The following is a 15,375-nucleotide window of genomic DNA, read 5'->3' on the forward strand; positions in this document are numbered from 1 at the left end:
CTGCCGCACCAGAGCCAAGGCAGCGTGGGGACGACTGGAAGGGCAGGATGGGAGGACCGAGGCGCTGGTGGGGTCAGCATGGCTGGGGACTCTGGCACGTGGGCTGGGAGGTGGCTCTGGGTCTTCCATGTCTGTTGACGCCAATCTCCTCATCCCCCAGAATGATACCTCCCACGAGCAAAACCTTCCTGGTCAACAACCTGGCTGCTGGGACTGTGTACGACCTGTGCGTCTTGGCCATCTACGATGACGGGATCACCTCGCTGACTGCCACCCGCGTCGTGGGGTGCACGCAGTTCACCACCGAACAGGATTACGTGCGCTGCCATTTCATGCAGTCCCAGTTCCTGGGTGGGACCATGATTATCATCATTGGTGGGATCATCGTGGCCTCCGTGCTCGTGTTCATCATCATCCTCATGATCCGCTACAAGGTGTGCAACAACAACGGGCAGCAGAAGGCCACCAAGGTCAGCAACGTGTACTCGCAGACGAACGGGGCTCAGATGCAGGGCTGTGGCGGGGTGCTGTCCCAGTCCGTGTCCAAGCAGGCTGTCGGGCACGAGGAGGGCGTCCAGTGCTGCAAGGCTGCCAGCGACGGCGCCGCCCCCTCGCCGGAGACCGGCTCCGGCCAGGACGCCGCCACCACTACCTCCGCTTTGCCTCACGCGTGGACTTCCAGCGCTTCTGCCCCCCAGAAGCAGAAGCGGAAGCCGGGGCCAAAGCCAGGCAGCGAGCCGCAGAGTGAAGCTGTCACGAATATCGAGTCCCAAAACACTAACAGAAATAACTCCACTGCTCTGCAGCTAGCTAGCCGTCCCCCCGACTCTGACAAAGGGGCCCCCACGTACAAAAGAGCACAATCAAAGCCAAGTAAGTTTCTCACTTTGCCGGCCGCCACGTCCAGAGCCAAGCGCAGGCTGTCGCTGGGCGGGGAGCTGCTGCAGTGCCGCTGCCACCTGGACGCCCCGGGCGCGGGCGGACTGTGCTCCAGGCGCAGCCTCTCTATGAACGGGATGCTGACCCAGGCAGACCGCTCTGACGGGGAGAGTGGAAAAGCAACTTTCTCGAGTTCTGAGTGGATATTGGAAAGCACTGTGTGACCTGCCTTTTGTTTTATTTATTTTTTAAGTTTAATTTTTTATTTCGGTGAAAAACAAAACACCAAACGTTGTGTGAAACTCCATCTCCTAGGGAATGGGATTTGGAAGTCCACTGTTGTCTCGCTGATTAATGGCTTGTTCATGCGGGGTTCTCTATAAGCCACCCAGTGCACACAGGGTTTTATCTAGTTTCCATTTTGTTTTATTTATTATCAAAACTGAAGGCAACATTGAGAGATTAAAAAAAAAAAAAAGAAAAAAATTAAGGGGTGAAAAAAACATGATACAGCACCAGTGCCTTCCCTACTCTAGGACTGGCTTCCTGGTTCTGCAGTAGCAGAAAACAAAAGAGAGAGTTTTCACAGAAAAAGCCTTTTATAAAGGAAATGAAATTTCCTCCAAGCTAACAAATAACCACTTCTGGATCAATCAGTAAAATATTTTTTAAAATGGTCAGACTGTATATTTCTTTTCCGTGACAATGGTGTTGCCTTTGTTTTTAGGCAGATGCTGTACAGAAACAACAACATTGTGTTGTTATCTTGTGTAAAATAAAATACTCACTCGGTACACCCAGCCGGCCTCACGGTATCTGCCCGCCCGCAGCCCTGCCCGGGGCGCGGACAAGGACGAGGAGGAGGAGGAGGAGGAGGAGGGGTGGGACAGGGGAGCACTGGGGCAAGGGTCCCCCTCTGCCCAGAGCCGGGGTATCAGTGCCAAAGCTGGGAAAACTGCCGCCTTTCAGCAGCAGCATCCAGGGCCAATACCTGACCAATTGCTCCCAGCTCGTGCGAAGCTTGGTTTGCTGCATGGGAATTGAATTTGTCGAGCTCCAAGGAGAGCGCTGGCAGCTCGGGATGGCGGGGAGCGAGCCCGAGCGGAGCAGCAGGTGTGGGTGCAGGGGCCGCGTGCCGCTGCGGGAGGGCAGCAGTGGGCTCTGGAGCTGCTCGGCGAGCGCCGAGGGCAGGGGTGGTGATGGCGACCTGGTCTGTTCTGGGCCTTTGGGGGCCCGTTTCCTCTAAGCGCTACAGTTTGCATCAGGCCACCATGTAAAGACAAGCATATGGCAATAAGTGGTAACAGTTGAAACACCCACGTTGTGAGGATGACAAATGTGCTGCTGCTGCTCTGCGCGTTCTAAAGAAAATTTTACAATTACTATTAATTAAACTTGTAAGGTCATTGTGTTTAAATCAAAGACAGTTTAACTGAGCAATTTCAGTGCATTCTCAGATGCTAAATACTGGTTTTAATATAGGCTTTGTGACCATTAAAGCGATACAATAGTTAAATTTTATACCCCTGTGCTTGTGCTTGAAGGAAATATAACCCAAGCAGATGCTTGAAGATGTCCTGGCTCTAAGCCAGCGCATCCGTGCAGCAGGTCAGCCCCAGGACTGTCGTGGAAGGGGGCTTCTCCTCACAGTCCTCTGGGATTCTGCTGCCGAGGTGCTACAGCTCTGCCCTGGGGCGTGCAAAACCTTCTGTGGGTCTTGGCTGCAGTGTGCCGCTCCCTGCTTTGGCTGTCTGTCCGGGAAGCGTGGATCCTGGGTGGGGGTGGTGTAAAGCACATGAAAAGAAGAGACTGTTTCTTTTTTAGAAAGCCCTTTCTCTTCTTTGGAAGTGCAGAGACCAGAAAGGAAACGAAGCCTCAAAATTAGAATACCCGTTTCCTGCTGGAAAAGCTAAAAACATCCCTCCAAATTTCTCTGGAAGATCACATTCTTCTAGAGCGGATGTATGCACATAAATTAGCCAGTAAAATAGTGCACCACCAGAGATAGTGATATATTTGTCAAAGTGATGGTAGTTTGAAAATGAAGGCATTGTCAAGTATGGGAAAAATGAGTACTTAAGTGCTCCATTGAGGAGCTGGATCTCTGCAGGTAGTACCTTCACTTTATGCTTGGGTAAGGAGACAGCTCTAAAGGTTTTCTGCTGAGGTACTTGTTTTAATTGTGCATTTTAAAAACATCAAATGAAAATGCTTTATATGTTGTCTAAAATTGGACATGTGTCTAATGTTTTGTGAAGGTGCTAAAATATTAATAGCTTCTGGGGGCTTAGGGGGCTTTATTCTCACATTTTTAATTTTTTACTCTAAGGAATCGATTTTCTAAACACTGAAGCTGAGTATTCTGTCCACAGTGCATTTGTATAAGCAGCTTAGAAGGACCATATGTCACCGTGTTTGATTTAATTCTGTGCTAATATTGCAGGAACAGTTAGACCTGGAAAGCTGAGGTTTCTTCTCGTGCAGCTTTCTCTCTTCGTCAGAGATGAGTATCCATTGGGTATGCGCTGTGCCACTGCCACTGTAGTAAATGCACAGCAGGACATTTCATTTTATTTGGGCTTGATTCCACAGAAAGCCATGCGAAGGAGGAAATTCTGTCCTTTCTGTTCTGCACAACCAGAGGCTGCCAACAGTTAGAGGCAGAAAAAGTGCTGAGATATTGCTTGCTCAGAAGAATAACATTTATGTATGTTTGTTCAGTGACGTTCTGGAAAATTTTCTAGTTCTTCGGAAACAAAAGTGTGCATTTAATGAATCCAAGCCAGGAGTACCCCGCTGTGGGTGCTTGGTGCCAGCACGCTGGCAGGCCCTGGGAGCTTGGGGCGCTGGTGGCGTGCTGAGACTCACACGGGTCTGGTGTGCTGGGCCCTGCTCCTGGCTGAGCTCCGCCGGCCCGGGGCTGTGCAAGGGGTGTGCGGCACCGAAACCAGCAGGCGGAACCGTGCTGCTCCGGGTATCACCTGGCCTGCAGGTCTGCTGCCTTTTAATGATGCTTCTTGACAATAGGTTTTACTCCTACTAAAGTTTCTGGCACATGCTTCCTCTTGCATCTTTCTAAATACACTCGTAATCCCTTTTCCAGAGCATGGTTGTTCTGTTAAGGAGGTCTGGTACAAATAATGTTTGGATGGAGAAGCAGGGTTTTGTTGGATAAAAAGTTTGTTGTGTTAGCTTTTCTTTCTGTGCCGCTTTCTGCTTATGTTTTGGACATGTTCTTGACAGTGAATATATGGTACTGCTCAGCTCTGGGTGCAAATGTGGCTTTATTTCTGGCAACGTGTCCTGGTTTGCTTGAAGCCCCCCCCCCAGGCACCCGTGCAGCCCTGCGATAGATAACAAGGTGAATGGGGAGGATGCGGCCGCCTGCTGGGTGCCTGGCAGAGGTCCGGCAGGCGGCCGGGGGTGCGGAGGCGCGTGTGGCCCGGCGGGCGATGCCCGCGGGGGGCTGCGGGGTCGTGCCGTCCCCACCGCGGGCTCGCCAGCTGCGGGGCCCTGCCCTGTGCTGCTGGCGCTGGCGGCCGCCACGTGGCTGCAGGGACAAGTCCCGTGGTGGCTGGGCAGATCCTGGCGGGGACGGCGGGAGGCGGTGGCAGGGCCCGTTCCCGCACGCTCCCGCTCTGCCAGCGTCCCCGTGGCCGTGCCCGGCGTGTGGCGCGGCGCCAGCGCCTGTCCCAGCGGGTCTCCTGCCACTGGTGCTGCACCCAGCAGAGCTGCTGGAGGCTGGAGCTGTGCTCGCTGCCGAGCAGAGCTGGTCGCATTTTCCCAGAGGTCTGCTGGTTGCTGCCTCGTGCTCGCACGTTGCGGTCCTGAGTAACGCGAGCCAGCTGCGCGCCTGCAAAGCAGCACGAGCCAGCCGATCAATGCCGAGCTCTGGTGGGTGGCAGTCCTGCAGGGCCGGCTGTCCGTGGGTCCTGCGGCAGCCTGCTGTCCCTGTGCCCGCTGCTCACGTGTCCTTCAAAAAGCACAGCGTAGCTCTTCCTGCGTCGCCTGTAAAACCAGCACCCAGAGCCACAGCAGGCACTGTGCAGGGAGAGGCAGTGGGTTTTAGTCCCCGGTGATTGATCCAACGAGCAAAAGTAATGGTCACGGTTGTTATCACTTACTGTTGCTTCTCTTCTTTTTAATTGGGAGAAACTGGAATCTCAGAGGTCTTGCTTGCAGAGTGGCAACATTTGTCGACCTCGCAATATCTCCAGAAAATTTATTGTCCTGTTCTTTTAAGGTGCTGCTTGTAACAAGTGATGTTCTCTTGCTCTCTTAAAGCAACAATAACAACAGTAACAGAACAACACAATGCCTTTCCCATGGTAACTTAGTAAGTAATTTTAAGGTAGGTCAAAGTTCTGGTTTAAAAAAAAAAAACAAAACACAACACAACACAGCAAAATCAATAGGGTCCTGCTTACTGAAAACGTCTCCAGTACTTTGCTTTTGCAAATGTCTTTCTGCACGTCTTCTAGTTCAGCACTGACTGTGACACCAAAACGCTGACTGCCTCTGCAGCTGTGGGCTGTGGCAGCAGCTCCTTTCCTCTGTGCAGATGTGCAAGCGTGCGCCTTTGTCACAGGTGTGGTGCATTGGGTGTGTACCATCATTTAAAAAAAAAAAACTTTTCCTGTATACAGCTGATGTTTTATTTAAAAAAAAAAACAAAAACAACAACAAAAATCTTTCCCTGTATACAGCTAATGTTAACAGCTAGAGCCTAACAGTGTTTTGCAAGGAAAGCATTGTCCCCATGGCAGTGGCTGTATTACCTCTCCCACTGTGGGGTGCCCAGGCCCCCTGTTGGGCCGGTGCTCCCAGTGCCCCCAGTAAGTAGCCTTGCTGCAGCACCCCTCTGAGCCCGCGCCCCCTGCGTCAGCGGTGCTCACCGCTGCGCCCGCCCCAGGGCTGGCGTGTGCCTCGGGGCACCGGGGCGGAGAGGGGACAGCAGCACTGACTGTCCCACTAGGGCTGCGGGGAGGTGGCTGCGTTAGGCATGTGTGCTTTGATGTCGGATGAAGTCAACGCTGTGAAGTGTGAAGAACAAATGTGCCATATTCTGAGTCGCTCTTTGAATGTGGCTGTGGCCTTGCTTTCACAGCAACGCAGGTGTCCGTGAAGCAAAAGTGTGGAGGTTAGTGGGGCCGAAATTGAATGGGTTAAAGCATGTACAACCTGGCATCAGTAATACAAAGCCAAGAGAAGGCAAATCCTACTGATCTTGCTGATAGTAAGCTTTTAATACAATTGATTTATTCACAAGAGCCAGGCGTGAAGGCTGCTGCTTTAGCAAGAAGGAAGCTTAGCTTGCAAGGAAAGCAACTGAAAAAGAAAAAAGCAAACATGGCAAATTGCTGGCTGCAGAGAGACCACGAGTTTGAAACTTTGTCTCTGTGGAAGTAAGCAGAATGAACTCTGCTGCTTTTGTTGTGCTGGAACAAGCTGTGTCCCCCTCAGGCCATTTGAAGTTGTTATTCAATTGATATCAACTTCCCAATTGATAGAAATTAGTAATAATTGATAACAATTGTTATCAATTGGGAAATTGGGAGCAAGTCCATGTGCCTGCCTTGATGCCACAATGCGCGTCCCCCAGGGGAAGCCTGGTCAGTGCTGGGGGGCACCTCAGGAGGGGCTACCCCTTGCCCCAGCTCACAGAGCCCTGCAGGAGGGTGGCCACATGCTGGAGACAGGAGAGCAGAGGAGGGGATGCATTTCCCTGCTTTTTTCCCCCAGTCTGTAGCTAGAGCAGCGCAGGTCAGGAGCGTGTCCCCAGCACCGCAAGTGCACTGGGAGCTGCTGCCCTCCTGCACGTGCAGCACACGCTTGCCGGTGGGGCTGCCCGAGCCCGTGGGAGCTACCGGGGGCAGCTTTTAGTGCGGGAATAGTCACGGCATGTCCTGGCCTGACGCGGAGCCTCACGGGCACTCGTTCATTAAACTCCTGGCTTTGCCCTGAAGCCGCTTTCTGGGCTGGCTCAGCACAGCTGCCTAGCTGTCTGGGGCTGCACCATGGGGGCCCATTTCCTCTGTCGTGTTGAAGCTGCCCTTTAAGGGTGACTTCTGCCGGTGCTGGAGCCCTGTGAGACACTGGGTGAGCCTGCAAGGCGCAGCATTGCTGCGGCCGGGAGGAGCCACAGGGCGACCTTGGAGCAGCTTTGGTCTCCCAGCATCACTGGGAATTTTGTGTGCAAGCCATGCCGTCTCTTCTGCACAGGAAATTTTGTTTGCAGAGGACAATGAGAAGGAAGATTAAGGGTTCTGGCACCTGCCCTCTCCACCCCCGTGCTCCCTTGGGTGGGGTGGTGGTGGGCAGCACAACCTTCCTGCGGGGTCGGTGGGCAGGGAGCCCCCCAAGCCCCGGCGCTTGGCTTCACGCAGCTGGGAGAGCTGTGACCGCAAGGGCGAACTGAAAGCAGGGCGCCTGGCTGGTAGGTGGGTGCTGCAGCCTGGTGTTTCCGAAGGTAAGTGAGGCTGTGGGGCTGGCAGGCAGCGAGGCCGGAGCCCTGCCACGCGTGGCAGTGGCCTCCCCGAGGAGCAGGGGTCCCCTGTGCCGCCTGCTCTCCCTGCTCCCTCCGGCGCACACGGTGCGGTTGCTCAGTGACGGGCACTTACAAACCTGCACGTTTTCCACATAGTGACTTTTTCACTTGCATGTAAACCTTGCAAGGGCCAGTGCTGGACATGTGCCCATCCACTGCTTTCTTTTGGTGTTTTCACTTCTGTGCAAACTTCTGAAAGTATACCAAGAGTTGAAATCCCTATCGTAGAAAAGGGCTTCACCTCAGAGAAGGCAAAAGCTAATCTAGAAAATGGAAAATTCTCTGATTCTGGAACAATGATCTTTACCTGGTCTTTGCTTTGTGTGGGTGTTTTTTGTTTGTTCATTTGCCTTTTGCAGCAAGGGGCCAGCCAGCACTCCTGCTGCAGCTGAGGCCGGGCGAAAGGCCCGATCCTGCGCTTTGTCCCCTCACTGTCTCTGTTCTGTCTCTTTGCACAGAAGCTGACCCGAAGGACGCCTGCCCTCCTCCGCTCCCTGAAAACGTTGCCACCGACGTTTTTACTTGGCAGAAAACAATACGATTCCATCGCAGTGAAGATTGATGTGTCGAACCGTGCTCACTCCCATCAAAACTCTTACTTGAAGCCGCGGCTGAAGCCAAGAGGCCATGGAGGTTGGCTGTGTCGGATAAACTTTCTTCCCCAGTTCACAGATTCCCCATCTCCCATCTGCCACATTAAGTCTAAATACATTTTTTTCTGGTGTCTGAGGTTTTTATAAAACTAATGATGAAAAATTTGGTGGCAACAGCTGCGGTACCGGTCATGTTAAACATTGCCAGTGGTGAGTTCACAAACTGTAAACATGGTAGCTTATATCACCTTAATGAATAAATGTTTTACTACGACGGAGCTGGCATGTGGGTTGATTCGGAGGGCAGTGCCCGGGGCCGTGACACCTCCTGTGTGCGGGTGCTGCTGCCCCGTGCCCGCGGCCCCGAGCGCAGTGTGGGGCTGGTGCCGTGCTGCTGCCGGTGCCCGCGGTGTGGGCGGGACACTGCCCGCGCCTCTGCCCCGGTCCCTGGAAGAGCCGCCTGGGTCTCACCCACCCCAGGGCTGGGAGCGGGGGGGGAAGCCCCTCCTGCCCCTGGGCACCACCGAAACCCCGCTTTTGCACCCGCGTTTCTCTCCTCTGGACGGGGCCCCGGGGGTGCGGAGCCCCGGGGGTGCGGCCGTGTTTGGGTGCCCCATGCTCCTGCAGCACCAGCCCGGGGCGTGCTGCCAGTCCTGTGTCAGGGCAGCCGTCGGGGGGGCTGGGGACTGGGGGCAACTGGGGACTGCGGGGGCTGCAGCTGGGGACTGCGGGGGCTGCGGCTACCTGTGGCTGCGCCAGCGCCTTCGGCACGCTCTGGTCCAGCATGACACCGAGACTTTCCATCATGGCTTGCTTTTCAAACAAGATGAAGGGTTTTATTTTTCTTCTTTCTCATCAAGAATTCCGTATGGCTTCCAGATATAATTGTATCTTTAGCAAAAAACGCAGTGAATCAACCACACCTTTTAAAGAACAGCCAGTCTAAGTATTGCCAGTGGGGCTGGCTGTGTGGAGGGCAGGTGCTGGTGCTGCCCAAGCACCGCGGCCCTGCCCCATCCCCGCAGCTCCCAGGGCTCTGTGGCAGGGACCGCTCCCAGTGGCAGCTGCTGATGCCCTGTGCAGCTGTGGACACCAGCCCAGATGCCCATCCGAGGGGCTCACCTGGGGTCTGCGGCACCTGCAGGGACAACCACATCTCCCTGGCTCAAGTGTGAGCTGACTTGGGAGCATCAGCAGCCACTGGGAACCCGCTGAGGCTGCCCGGAGGTGGCCAAAGCACAGAAAGCACACAGCCGGGCCGCGGAGCTGCACGGGGCGAGCGGTGGGGGCACGGGCTCACCCGGGCTGGCCGGGGCCCGGCACTCCAGGCTGAGTGTGTGCAGGAGGCATGGGGCTGGTCCGGCCCCGCAGACCCTGGGAATGAATGGTCAGGGCTTTGTCCAGTGCACTAGAATGCCAGATGGACATTTAAAGAGGAAAACCCATCAATTCTGATCAGGAATTGGACTCATTGCTCTTATTTTCATGAAGCATGACCTGGGATCTTTCTGGCACTGCACATAGACTGGATTTTACTTGGATTATAATAACAGCACATATTGCTCTTCCCTTTCCTTACTGCATAGTGTAATTGGGGTTTGAATTCTGGAAAAGGATGAGTCCAAAATAAACTACCTTTCAAAAAAATGTTTGGTGGAATGTGAGTCCATGAAATCACCACAGTTCTGACTGCAGACCCCGCTGACTTCCCTGGTGAAGATAGAGGACGACTGGCCTTTCTTGGAGGAAGCAGATGACATCCAGGTCTGTGAAACAGCCAAGCAGCATGAAAGCATGATTCAGAGATGGGTTTATAAGAAGAAATGAGAGGTTGTTTCTTCTTTGACATTCTGCATTAGGCTGTGCAGCTGCTGAAACCTTATTAAACCAACAAGCTCCAAATTCTTCCTGCAAAGACCGTATCAGCTCTCAGGAGTTCATTTCGCATTAATACCATGTTATTACCCTCAGTCAATGGCTCCAATTTCAAGCTTTCACGCACATAGCAGAGCTGTTTTTCCCTTGCTGATTACTTTTTATGTCCTTTTAATTAATTGTCAAGGTAAGTTCCACCTGTCAGCTCAATGTTAGTTAGAAATCCAGATTTCACTGTGGTCAGATTTGCTGAAGTTGTGAATCAGATTTTGCAAAAAAAACCCTGCAATATCTGAAGAGTAGAGCTTGCCACCTGCACACTGTCGTTAATAGTCCTGTTGGTGGGCTAGCAATGGGGGACTGCTTTAGCTTGGGTAGTTTAATAGTATTTCATCCATACATTAAGAGATTAGAGGAATATCAACAAGCAAAAATGACTTGCTAAAGAAAAACAGAATGTGGATACTTACTGGAGAATCATGCCAATCTTCTCTTTTTATGAATCTAGAGATAATTCTGGCCCACTAGCAGCATTTTCTTAGGCCCCGGCGGGTGCTGCACCAGCTGACAATGTGTGTGCCAGCGTTGCCACCTCGGCGGGCAGCAGCCCTCAGCCAGGCTCCGCCACCTCAGGGCCAAACAGCACCCAGTGGGCAGCAGCTCGCAGCTGCCACTGCTGCTCACCAAAGCAGGTGAATGGATTAATACTGGGAAGTGCTTTTCTTAACAGGTTGAGAAAGCTCAGGACAACACTTCTGTAGGTGACAAGGAGGCTGTGGGAACCGGTGGAGAGAAAGACAGACAAGGATGCAGCCCCCCAGCCCCCCAGCGCGCACCGGTGGTGGAGGCTCGGGCAGCCCAGGTGCTGGCAGCGTGACCAGCGGCACCTCCGTGCACACCGTGACCAGCGGCACCTCCGTGCACACCCTGTGCTCCGGGCGTCCCAGCGAGAGGCAGCCGGACCGTGCAGCCTGCCGGCTGCCGTTGCTCTTGCGGTCCTGTGCTGCACCAAGGGCAGCTACTTGGGAAATTTCTGATTAAACTTTGTTTTCACAGAAGTATGCAGACTTACCATGATCTTGTTCTGTTTTGGTTGTGTCTGTTTTGTTTTGTTTGTTCTGTTTTGTTTTTCCAGTGGGAGAAAAATAAATGAAGAAAAAACTTGTTTTCAGAGAAAAATGAAACCCTTGAGCAGCCCACAGAGGATTGGTTCCTGGGAAGCAGGAAGCCCAGGTTTGACTAGATCTGCAGTGGGGATTTACATTTCCATTTTCCATATCTGATGCAAACATCACTCACTAACGCCCCAGGCTGTAATCCCAAATTAGCACAGGCCTTTCTCCTCCTCCTCTCTGCTGCTGGCAGGAGAGAATTGCCTTGTCATGTGCTTACTGCAACCAAGGGACACCAGGATGGCTCTTGTCCTGCTCAGCTGTGATGAAGCATTAACGAGTTACTGATGAATGCACTGCTGCCCAGCAGGGAAGCCGGACCTGTGGACGTTGTACATGGGAATGCCTTCTCTTCCTGTTCCAGGAGTGGGAATTGCTGGAGTGCCCTTTCCCCGTGCTTTAGAGAGGGAGGGAGGCTGTATCCTGGCTGCAAAGTATTCTTCGAGCATCGCCCTGACCTCACTGTGCGAGGAGGACCGCAAGGAGACCTGTTCCTGTAGCGTCTTTCAGTCATTAGTAAGCAAGGTCCCAGGCTATCCCAGCAGAGCGGTTACCCCACCACTAAAAGCCCATTCTCTATAAGCCTCTGTTTGTCCTTTTGCTTAATGATGAGAGTGTCATCGTCACAAATCTCCATACCAGGCATACAGGTCTGAGGAGGCATGCACCCAGACGCTAGCCGTGGGTGTCGAGGACGCATTCTTAGTATCAAACAAGACTGAGTTCAACAGACACTTCAAACAACATGCTTAGTCTTTGTTTGTTTGTTTTTAAGTCTCCTGAAATCTTCACTAGGCCATGGAGGTACTTCAGGCAGCTCTTCCAGGTTGTCCATCCAGCACAGGATGGCCTGGCCCCAGCTCAGCAAGGACTCCACTCCTCTGGGATGTTTCCATCTGGGCAGGTGGACATGCACCATGCAGGATACGTGTGCTGTAAGCCAGCCTTCTGATTGCTACTCCAGCTCTGGGATTTCCAGGGTCACTTACACGGAAATCTGAAATACCGCCCAGTTTGTTCACACGTCCAGTGCTGGTGGATGGTGGATGTATGCTTTTTGCCTTGTGTGTGGAAAACAGATAGCCAAAGAACCAGCTAAGTACTAGTTACTTTGATGCTAGTAAATATTTTCCTCCCTCACCAGTTTGGAGAGTTTGTTTTGTGAGCTCTGCAGTTTGCTCCTTATGCACCTTCACAAGCTGTCTGTGGCATCAGTCCCTCACGGTGTGTGAGGGCAAGCAGGCTGCCCCGGCTCCGTTCCTCCGCTGCCTTCCCGTGCTGTCCCCAGCCCCGCAGTCCCCTGCCAGGGGCCCTGGGCTGAGTTCCTGTTCCTGCCATGCACTGCTGACTATTGCCACTCCAGGGCTGCTCTCCGGTGGTGGTGTAGAAAACACGCGAACAAAAGCCAACAGGAGAGAAGATGTGGTGGTGATGTGCTCCAGGAGGGCCCTCGGAGAGCTGCTGTTGCCAGAGCTCCTGGCACTCCTTACCCCGGGGTCTCACCATAAGGCCCCAGGAGAAGACACGCTGTCCATGGGCCGCAGACAGACACCGGGCAGCTGCTGCCAGCCCCCGGCCCACTCCCACCTCGTTGGATGGGGTCTATGTGTGCCAGACTGCTGCAGGCGGTCCTGTGCGGGATACGTCATCTTCGTGGGGGGGGGACGCCATTTCCAGCTCCACAAGATGGACACAGAGACAGATCAGAAATTTATCTTCATGAAAAAAACGCCTAGTGGAAATTAAAGCAGTGGAAAGTAAACATAGAAATGGTCCAACTGTTGGGATCAGGAGGACTGGGAAAGCTGTCTGCACACGTGCAGTCCAGTCCTTTCCAATTGCAGAGAACAGCCTCACATAATCGTGCCAATAAATGAATCAGGCCCTGCCCAAAGCCTAGTTAGATCTCTCCTCTCTGCAAATCCTCCTGAGGGATCTTTCCAAGACATTTATCAGACATTTTTATTTGCTTACAACTTGCACCAGTTCTTTTTTGCTAATTTTGCCTCATAACACAGATAACTTTTTTCTACCCTAGGTATTTTCCTACCAGCATATCTGTATCAGGAGTCATACCTGTGTTCATTTTGCTGTTCTCTATTACTCCTTTGATCACCCTTGAAATTATTCCTGTTCTATTTCCTATTCTTCTCTGAACTCTTGTTTCTTCACAATGAGAGTAGTGATTTTGCACACTGGCCAAAAATGTGTATAGTCACACTGCCACCTCTAAGAGGGAGAGTTTGTGAGGGCTGTGACTGTCACTGCGTCTGCTGCTGCAGCACCTTAGGCTGCCCAGATCTGCCTTAACACTCGCAGCCTCCTGGGTGCTGGCAGATGACCATCCCCAGGGAAGCGGATGCTGCTGGGCCCCAGGCTGGCCACAACACCCTAGCGTGGCTTCTGGTTGACTTTGCACAGACTCACTCTCATTTCAGGCGTTTTTTTCTATGACATCTACTACAAGATGTATTTATGTCCCAGAAAATCTTTAGGACTATGCCCTAGGATAGCAAGCTCAGTTACGTATGGAAAACAAGGGCTTTAGGCTGCCTCAGGGCAACACAAATACCAATCACAACCATGACAGCATGCCAGAAAACCCTGCCCAGCAAGGGGTTTGGGTGGCAGTACGAGGTCAGTCTGGCTGCCCCGCTGCCTACCCCTTCCCAGGCCAAGCCTTGGAGAGCATGCCGGAGGCTTTCCCTCCCCTTCGCCCTGTCCCTCTGCCTCCTTACCTTGGATGGACGCATGCTGTCTGGGGGGAACTACCTCCAGCACAGGCAGCGAGGTGAGGACTTGGGATCAAAAAGCTTCCCAGCCAGGACTCATACCTCAGCCTGTGACAGCACACTTTGAGAGAGGTGGCACCAAGCCCTCCACCAGCACATGGAAGCTGCAAGCACCTCAGAAGGTGGTTCCTTGGGGGAGCCCCCGGGGATGCAGCTGCACATACGTTATGGGGCGCAGGGTACAGGCTCTTGGCTGTCCGTGTGCCGGAGGGCTGCAGGTGCAGGAAGGAGGTGTGCCCTCCAGCTTCCGCCCTGGCAGTTCTGAGGCCCTTAATGCTTGAACCATGGGCCACCTTTTAAGTTACCACATGCTTTCTGGGAACTTTCTTCTATAAACCGTCTTATACACACGGTGTTTGAGGTGGACTGGTTCAGCTTTAACACAAGCCAATGGATGATGAATGTCAAATAGGCTCCCAAAAGAGGCTGTAAGACAGTCAAAAATGTGTGAGATAAGGAGGAAGTCAACACACTGCTGTCACCCGCCTTGATGCAGACATTTCACTGTAGGCTAATGACCTCGCAACCCCTTTTTCCAGTTATATCAGAAATAACGTAGTCCTTTGGAATTATTTCACATTATAATATCCATTGCTGTATCTATGCTCATGCTTCTAAATGACAGTAATTACACAGCTCTTAAACAGCCATTCTTTTCTAAGTAGTCTAATATTCGTCTTCATTATTTAGGAGTATTCATCCCTAAAAAATTGTCTGACCTTTAAAGTCCTAAAATCCAACTGAATTTTAAAATACATCGAATCTAATCCATGCCCGGACTGATCTCCTCCTGTCACTGTCTCAGAGGACAAATGTGATTGCAGTGGGTAATTCACTGCTGGCACCGTATCTTTCCTGAATGTGTGTGAGATAAACAGCTTCTTGTCTTTTAGCCCTTTCTCCCTGGCCTCTGGGGGAAAGCTGTGGGAGAGGCAGGCATCGCGTGGTCCTGCACTGTCTGGGCAGACGCTTACGGGGTGGGGCACAACAAAGCTGGAGTGTGTGGGGCTGGACATGGGGAGAAACCTTCCCCTCTGTCCCAGGCCGTGGTTTGGGGCCGGGAGGGGCTGGAGGATCTCCATCCTGGAGGTTTTGGGGAGCTGATGGAGTAATGCCCTGAGCAGCCTGGCCTGAGCCCACAGCCGGCCTCATGCAGAGCAGGGGCTGGGGAAGGACCCCAAGGCCCTGGTCCTGTCCCACCTGGTGACTGTGTCTGGGAGTCAGCGCAGGGCCACGGGGGGTGGCCTGGACTAAAAGCAGCAGTTCTGCTGTTCCTTTTATTCTCTGTTCGCTTCAGTGTTTACTTCCCAGGATGTGAAGTTACACAAATACCTGCAAACAAAGGGACTGAACTGCCCTTGGGGAACAGCAGTTCCTGCACCTCAGGGGAAGCAGCAAAGGTTCCCCTTCTGTTTTTTCCAAACGCGCAGGACACAGCAGGTGCAATGTGAGGGCAACCCCAGGAGGACACGGACAAAGCAGGGAGCTCGTAGAGGCACTATGTAGAGGTATGCAGT

At 52.8% G+C, this 15,375-nt stretch overlaps 1 protein-coding gene across 3 annotated transcripts in view; it reads left to right on the top strand.

Annotated features, from left to right (window-relative positions):
* LRFN5 (leucine rich repeat and fibronectin type III domain containing 5) overlaps positions 1-8,293 on the top strand; it is a 59,636-nt gene extending 51,343 nt beyond the window's left edge. For 2 of the 3 annotated variants that reach the window (XM_040558762.1, XM_040558761.1), the window contains exon 3: positions 161-7,954. In XM_040558762.1, coding sequence (XP_040414696.1) covers positions 161-1,103 — 943 coding nt within the window. In that variant the 3' untranslated portion in view covers positions 1,104-7,954. Of the gene's footprint in view, positions 1-160 lie in introns of all 3 variants that reach the window. The other variant, XM_040558764.1, reaches the window with a different exon arrangement.
* Positions 8,294-15,375: the final 7,082 nt, after the last annotated feature.

Source organism: Cygnus olor, chromosome 5 (genome assembly GCF_009769625.2).
Source record: "Cygnus olor isolate bCygOlo1 chromosome 5, bCygOlo1.pri.v2, whole genome shotgun sequence".
NCBI lineage: Eukaryota > Metazoa > Chordata > Aves > Anseriformes > Anatidae > Cygnus > Cygnus olor.